Genomic DNA, 8,057 nt, shown 5'->3' with positions numbered 1-8,057 from the left:
TCTCTAGCTTAGACTTCTTCGTACCAAGGTCTCTAACTTAAAATAAAAACCAACAGCAAATGAAATTAGTGCGTCCCCATTCTTTTGCCGACGGAGATGTCGCTGGACCCTACGCGGTAACGACAAGGGCGGGAAGCAGGAAAATTGGATAAATAAACTAATAAAATAATAATATACTCTTATTTGACCGTTGATCACGGACAAACAGTGAGAACATATCTTAACCGTTGGATTCCTGACCGGAAATGACACCATCAAGCAAGTACAACCGTCGGTGACCGATTGGTCAGACCCCAAATATACAAATTAAACCAAATAAATAAATAAATGAACCAGCTCAGGGGTTAATTACTCAGAGACCGTACAAATTATATAATATAAGTATAGAGTTGAGGTGGCCACATACAAAGATTAAGAGATAGAAAGAGAAAGACAGAAACAAATTACCCAAGAAAGAGAAAGAAAGAAAGAGAAAGAGAGAGAGAGAGAGGGTTGAAAATGGTATTGTGGGTTTAAAAGGCCATAAACAGACATGCTCTGCAATTGCTCTGTTCTTGCCTCCAATACCCTTCTTCTTCTTCTTCTTCTCTCTCTCTAATTCTCCTTTGGCTTCTTTTCTGTTTTGTTTTTTGTCAATAGTTTATATTAGCATATACCGGCTAGCTGCTAGCTTAGCCATCAGCCAATCGATACTGCTTTGTCAATTGGTGGTTTAACCTTTTAATGCACAATATATCATTTAGCGTGCTCTGTTAAAAGATTATACGCCCTGTCCAAAGAGGAAGAGAGAGAGAAGGAGAGGCATAGATTGGGCAAAAGCCAAAAAGGGTTTTTGAAGGGAGGGTTTGGGCTTTCTTTCTTTCTTTCTCTTCTTTTATTGTTATAAAGAATGATTGGCTATCCAGAGCTTCAACTCAAGTTAATTTGTCTTGTTTCTTGATTATGGGAAGTGGGAGCTAACTTATGCGATCTTTTTTCTTTGGTAGCTTATAACTGGACAACGTGTATTTTCTTCAATTCTTGAATACCAGAGGAGAAAAGTATATGGCAAGAATTTGAAATTCTGGGGCGTTAATGTCAAGGTAATCCAAGAAAAAGATAAGGAGAGGATTTTTTTTTTCCTTTTTCTTCCTTTGTCAAATTAATATAAGAGATAACTTTCCATTTAAACGAGAATTAGCATGCAATAAATTCTTAAACAAGCATAAGTTTGATTATTGAACTCGTTTGTTATCTCCAAACAAACAAAAGCAGCAGTTCTTTTGTTTTTTCGTTTTGTTAAAAATGGAGAGGAACCAATCTTTAGAAATGCAAGAACCCAGCATCGACACCGACAAGCTTAGTTATGAAATTTTTTCAATTCTTGAAAGCAAATTTCTGTTTGGCTACGATGATCAGAAGCTCTGGATCCCCAAACAGATCTCTCCTCCACCAACAGAGCCAGCAAAACTCGAGCCTTTTGTATCACCACCTGTAGCCGCCGATACTAATGGCGTTTCTGCAATCAAGAACCAGCGTGGAAAAATCTGTATACTCTCCATCGACGGCGGAGGCATGAGAGGGATTCTTGCCGGCAAAGCATTAGCCTATTTAGAACACGTGCTTCAAACTAAATCCGGCAATCCTGACGCTAGAATCGCCGATTATTTCGACGTCGCGGCTGGGACCGGTATTGGTGGAATTATCACGGCCATGCTTTTGGGTAGTAAAGATCATAACCGTCCGATTATGAAGGCGGAGGATACGTGGCAGTTTCTAGCTGATCATGGTAAGAAATTTTACCCTTTTGGTAATGGCAGTGGAGGAGGGAATGGAAGTGGGCGTGGTAGCAGCGGTGGTGTTTTTAAACGGTTATTTAGAGGTGGTTCTGGTACGGCGGCCGCCACATCCAGTTTGGATAATGTGATGAAAGAGACGTTCTCGGAGAAAGGCCGGAGCTTAACGCTTAAAGATACGTTAAAACCGGTTTTAATCCCATGCTACGATCTTTCAAGCACGGCACCGTTTCTGTTCTCAAGAGCCGATGCATTGGAAACCGATAGTTTTGATTTCCGGCTATGGGAAGTCTGCCGTGCTACATCTGCTGAACCGGGTTTATTCGAACCGGTTCAAATGCGATCCATCGATGGTCAGACCAAATGTTTAGCGGTTGACGGCGGTTTGGCCATGAGCAACCCAACGGCCGCCGCAATTACGCACGTGCTCCATAACAAGCAAGAATTTCCATTTGTGAGAGGAGTCGAAGATTTGTTGGTGTTGTCTTTAGGAACAGGTCAGCTTCTTGAGGTCAAATACGATTTCGAAGAGGTTAAACACTGGAGGGCCAAACACTGGGCTCGACCCATGGCTCGAATTACAGAAGACGGTTCAGCCGATTCGGTGGACCAAGCCGTAGCCATGGCATTTGGTCAGTGTAAGAGCAGTAACTACGTAAGAATTCAGGTATGGTCCTTGCACAACTTGTTCGATGTTCTTTTTTTATTTTATGATGATTTAGCAATAAGAAATTACAATTCTACAAGATTTAATTTTGTACAAGTTGGGTATGGTCTGTTTTTCTAGTTCTAGCGTAGATGAGACAGTTCTAGCCAGGCTGGTGAAAGGGTTAAGACAATTGTCTTTTTCAGGTATAGATGTTATGAATTGAGATATGGATTATGATATTTAGATGGGATTTTGGGGTTATGGCATTCAATTTTTTTTGGCATAGCGTAATTTTATGGGGTCATCGGTGCAAGTAAATTTTATGGCTTGTATTAGCCGACATGTAGTAGTATGGGATACATACATGGGTAAGGGTAACCATGAATTCAAGACACCAATTGGGGACCTGCCCTGTCTTTGAGGTGGTCTTTTTGTTGCTTTAATTTGTCTTGTGTCACCCTTAAAATTGCAGAGGAACCCTACACTTTTATATTTTACTAATAACAATGTCTTCGCCAAAATAAAATGTTAAAGTGTAAGATCATAATTAGTCTTCCTAAAAGACAAATCTATGTATTAGGCGGATGTTTGGATTTAGGCTGTTTTTTAATCGCTTGAGAAAAATCATGGTTTGTAAAGTTGAAAATTTTAGCTTTTCTCAACATAACTTTATTTGATGAGTCAGTAATTAAATATTTTTCTAATATAATGTGCATTTGATTATATTACGGCTTACTACAATATATATATATATATATATATATATATATCAGTTAATAAAGAGTTAAATGACAATATGAAGTTTCAGTTAAATTGTTTCTTTAGTCAAATTGTTGCAAATAAAAGCTTTTGATAAACGTTTTTTCTATACTTCCTTTTTCAAAAATACAGAAGTTGGTAGCTGGGTTATTTTTCTAACCCAAGAATTGAATTTTTCTTCCAAGTTAAGAACCAAAATATGAATAGCAAGTAACCTTATACATTTTTATGCCAATATTTGCTAGTTGAGTAATTAGAAAAAAGGCAAAAAAAAAAAAAAAAGGGTTCTGTGTGTTTCTTCTCCTATCTTTCTTTTTTCCTTTTTTTTTTTTTTAAGCTTAAAATAGATAAGAAATGGTTACAGATCACCTGGTGATAGATTTGTATGTAGAGTGAAAGGTATGTAATAATTTTTGTTCATATATTAGTTAAAGGGCAAATAGGCTTTCCCATAATTAGATCGTGGCTTTTATTATTAGGTTTAATTATAGGTATGACATGGTTTCTGAATCTTACTAATAAGGGAGGGAAAGTTAATTCTGAATTTTTTGTCCTCTCAATTTTTTAAGGTAAATATTTTTCAGGCAAATTTTTTAACCTAATTTTTCTATTCTATTTTTTTTTTTATGTGCTGATAAATTATGCTAATAAAAAATATGAATAGTGTAGTTTAATGACAAAAAACGCTCGCGGGGTTGATTACCATGATTTATTTCATTGGTTCGATCTTTCGTGACCAAACTCTCTGGGGCCAATCTCATTGCCTAGAGGGCAAGCGGGGATTAATGAGATTCACGGTGTAGGGTAAAAAAATGAGTGGATTTGGCTAATTGACTAGGTTCTGGAGCTTGACAGTGTTTTAAAGATTACTAAAGGGATGGTCTTGTGTAGTACAAAAGCTCATTGTTCGAATTGAATTTGGTGTGACAGGCAAATGGGTCAAGTTTAGGGAGGTGTGGGCCCAATGTTGACACAGACCCTGGTCCTAACAATGTCAAGATGTTGATTGCCATAGCAGAAGAAATGTTGAAGCAGAAAAATGTTGAGTCAGTTCTGTTTGGGGGTAAAAGAATTGGAGAGCAAAGTAATTTTGAGAAATTGGATTGGTTTGCTGCTGAACTTGTTCTTGAACATCAGAGGAGGAGCTGCAGAATTGCTCCCACTGTGGCCTTCAAGCAAGCTGCCTCAAAACCCACCTAAGATTCTACTTTCAACTGTTATTTAGAACCAACCCCAAACAGAAACAAAGGGGTAAGCTTTTTATTCCTTTATCTTTAAGTATATATTATTTTATTTATATACATACACTTATAATTAAATGCATTATACTTCCTGTCTAAAGATAGCATCATAGTGGAACCTTTTGTGGAAATAATCAAGTGGGGAAGCTTTTGTTGTATAATTTAGTAACAAAAGACTATTATTCATTGGGTTGATTTCAAAATTTTAAAAGCTCCATAACATTTTCTTCCTTGTAAAGCTTAAGCTATATGTATATATGCAAAAACCCTAATTTTAATTTTCTGAACATATAATAATAATGGAAGCTGCTACCTAGAGACCAATTTGATCATTATATGGGATCTAAATTTGCCTTCTCCAAGAATAAAATGTCACTGTCCTTTGATACCATCTGTTACTAAATAAAAAAGGGCACAGGAATACTCGCGAATATAATAAAAAAAAAGTGAATGCTTAGATTTAAATGTCATCAATATTAAATTTCCCTCCCTACTGTTTTTTAAAAAATACAGAAACATAAATGTAACTTCTTGAGTTACATATGACACATCATTTATCAAAACTCCGCTAAACTATTATACATAAAAACTCCTGAAGATGGATGTTTTTGCGTTTGAGAAACGTTTTTTTATCCGTTTTGTTTTATAAAATACTGTTTTTTCGTATAAAATTTTAAAGTTCATTTCCCCCTATTATTTTCATGTTTTTACTGTTTTTCATTTTCATTTTGGTGCAACATAGCCTGTAACTATCATTACTTTTTTCTCTAAACTTTGAATGTAGAGGTATAAATGTATAAGGCGATAGAATTTGTCATTTAGTTTTGTCCTCCTGAACAGAGTATTGTCACTTTCTTAGATTCAAAGGGCCAAATTAACCCCATAAAACCGGTGATGTTGTTGCCGTTCTTGTTCTTGTTGAACAGAAAATTCTTGGGAGGTGCAAGAAACAAGCACTATACACATAGGATGGTGTGGGGAAGATTGACCCTATTGTTGTCGTCCACCGACACTGATTCTTCGAACGAAGTAGGGACATATTGGTCATTTTATGGAATATGCTTTTGTTTCATTTTAACTTTTTAGTGATTTAGATATTGAAATGAAACTAAATAATTTGAGGGGTGCCCTAAAAAGGCCAAAGACATAATCTGTAGTGTACATAAAAAGGCGTTCTCTTGTGACCTTATTTGGTTTGACTGTTAGGATGAAGCTAAATTCTTTCCCTTCCAAGTGTCTTATTTAACACCCATAACCTATTAAACTATAAATTATACATATACCCTTACATGCTCACATGTTGACATTTCAATATCATTTCTCTTCACACATATTGCTTTTTATAAAATTATTTACATGGGGGACAATTCTAAGTTCATAAAAATAAGTAGGCTTTTGTATCTTCTTCTTCTTCTTCCTCTTTTTTTTTTCTATTTCTTCAAGTCCCCTTTATATCTTTCTGCTCTCCTTGAAGCATTTAAGTATACAATACATTGCTGTATTGATGTGCTACTCTCTACTTTTAAAAATTATATTGTTGCTTACATTGGAGGAAATTCTTCAGCTACTTCATTATTTTTGGTAGTAACAAGCAATCTTTAGCATTTAGCCATATGTCACGATAAGGATTAGAGTATTTGCATCAAAATATTCTTTGATTGGGATATGCTCTAATCATGTGCTTTGTGTGATTCATTATAAAACATTTTTAGCATTTTTTTTTAAAGTGTAAAGTGTATTGTACATTAGGACTCATTCCCATCCAAATCCAAATAATAATAATAATAATAATAATAATAAAATTAGTGTTTTAATTTTAATAATAAGGTTAGGTCATCTAAAAAGCTAGTGTCATACTCTGAAATAAAATTTTATTATTATCATTGAGTATGATGAGTGAATAAACTAAGCCCATTGAATTCCTTGTTAAACCCCCCAAAGGAGAAAGATACCTGAGGTTATTCACATGTTTGAAAACTTATGGTCAAAAGATTTGGCATTGGATAATGAAATATCTCGAGGTTTGTGCTTTTTTTTAGTACAATGAATCAAAATACACTAACAGGAATAGCCCTCCCTTTATAAATAAATGCACTTCATATTTTTTTAAATCTCTGTTTAATCTTATGTATTAATCACATATGATTTTGGTTTTTTTTTTAATAAAATTATGTGTCTGAAATATGCAGGTTAAATATATATATATATATATTGAAGAGAAAGAAGAAAAGGAAGGGAAAAAAAAAAGGTAATATAATAGCAGCTTTTACTTTTGAAAGTGAAGAAATAGCAAAGAAAAACAGGAGGAAGAAATTGAGAGAACAAGATAAGTGGCATAAAAGGGTGGAAGATCTTAGTGGGATACTTTGCCTAGCAGAGGACAGGCATTGTGGTGACCACTACACCTTTCTACAATGGCAAGTAACCAAGAAACAAAGAAAAAAAAAAACAAGCTCTTTTCAAGAGTCAAAACCAAAGTAGTATCAGGTGTGAATCTTTTTCATGTCAATATTTAAGATTTTAGAGTTTGGGGAAACAACTCTTTCCATATTTTTCTCCCGTTTTCCATTTTCTTTTGTATCATTATTGTTATCGTTATTGTCTTCTCTCTTTCTCTCTCTCTTTGCTTGGTCATTTTCAACCTTTCTCTCAAGAAACTTGAGTGGGGGTGTTAGTGGGCTAGCTACTTTCTTATGATATCCAAATGTGTAAGTATAACCAAAGTTCTTTGTCTGACCTTTGGTCTTTTATTTATTTATTAATTTTTTCTCTCCTTTTTTTTTTTTTTTCAAAAATAGATTATTGTAGTGGTAGGGGAGACTTGAGAGTGGGTAGTATCTTTTTTAAGCAACCAACCACATCTCCTGGGAATGAGATAGATCATAGATGGATGGAGCAATATTTATCTCTATGTGTGTATGAACTTTTTGCTTTATTTGAATTATGGCATTATGATTGTTTGGTGCAATTTTTTTTTTTTTTTTTACATTTAATTTTTGTTTATATATATGGGCCAATTATGATCGGTGATGCTTGTTTATTTCTGGTTGTGTATGTTGAGCCAAGCTCCTTGTTATTGTCTTTTTCCTTTTTTTCTTTTTTTATTTTATTTTATTTTATTTTTTAAACTTAGCCTCTTATTGATTATTGGCAAATCATTGTGTGTACCAATCATGGGTATGGTTGCATGTAGATATTGAGAAGTCATAGAATTTGCAACAATTATTGTTGTTTTCTTGCATTTATAAAAAATTAATGGCTGAATTGGGTTCGTGAAAACAACTATTCGAAGTTTTGGTGTAGTTGTGAATTAATTATAAAGCACAAAAATAATATTTTTTTTCATTAAGAGGCCAATACTAGCAAATGTTCAAAAAATAAAATACGTTTCCTCTATTTTACTATCTTGATGAAGGTAAAGATTAAAGGATATGTTAATAAATTTAGGGTGTGTTTGGTTGGATGTAATGCAATATAATGTAATTAAAAATGTAATGCAATGAAAATTGTATTGTATTATATTGTAAAGATTAATTAAAGGATATGTTAATAAACTTAATCTGTATTTAGTTAGATGTAATGTAATGTATCGTAAGTAAAAATGTAATATGATAGAAAAATATATTCTAATGG

At 34.0% G+C, this 8,057-nt stretch overlaps 1 protein-coding gene across 1 annotated transcript; it reads left to right on the top strand.

Moving 5' to 3' along the window:
* Positions 1-410: 410 nt before the first annotated feature.
* LOC105645334 (patatin-like protein 6) lies at positions 411-7,392 on the top strand. Its single transcript, XM_089722744.1, has 3 exons — positions 411-2,442; positions 4,114-4,434; positions 6,614-7,392. Exons 1-2 carry the CDS (start codon positions 1,285-1,287, stop codon positions 4,381-4,383), a joined length of 1,428 nt encoding a protein of 475 aa, XP_089578870.1. The 5' UTR covers positions 411-1,284; the 3' UTR covers positions 4,384-4,434; positions 6,614-7,392.
* The last annotated feature ends 665 nt before the right edge of the window (positions 7,393-8,057 follow it).

Source organism: Jatropha curcas, chromosome 6, assembly GCF_041381405.1.
Source record: "Jatropha curcas cultivar XTBG-Jc1 chromosome 6, XTBG_Jcur_1.0, whole genome shotgun sequence".
NCBI lineage: Eukaryota > Viridiplantae > Streptophyta > Magnoliopsida > Malpighiales > Euphorbiaceae > Jatropha > Jatropha curcas.
The sequence above is the reverse complement of the archived record's forward strand: the minus strand, read 5'-3'. Positions and strand labels throughout refer to the sequence as shown.

Excerpts from the sequence above, each read along its gene's own strand:
- LOC105645334 (XM_089722744.1), top strand. The coding sequence starts at position 1,285 with ATGGAGAGGAACCAATCTTTAGAAATGCAAGAACCCAGCATCGACACC. Across the intron at positions 2,443-4,113 it reads GTAACTACGTAAGAATTCAG|GCAAATGGGTCAAGTTTAGG; the intron begins GTATGGTCCTTG and ends TTGGTGTGACAG.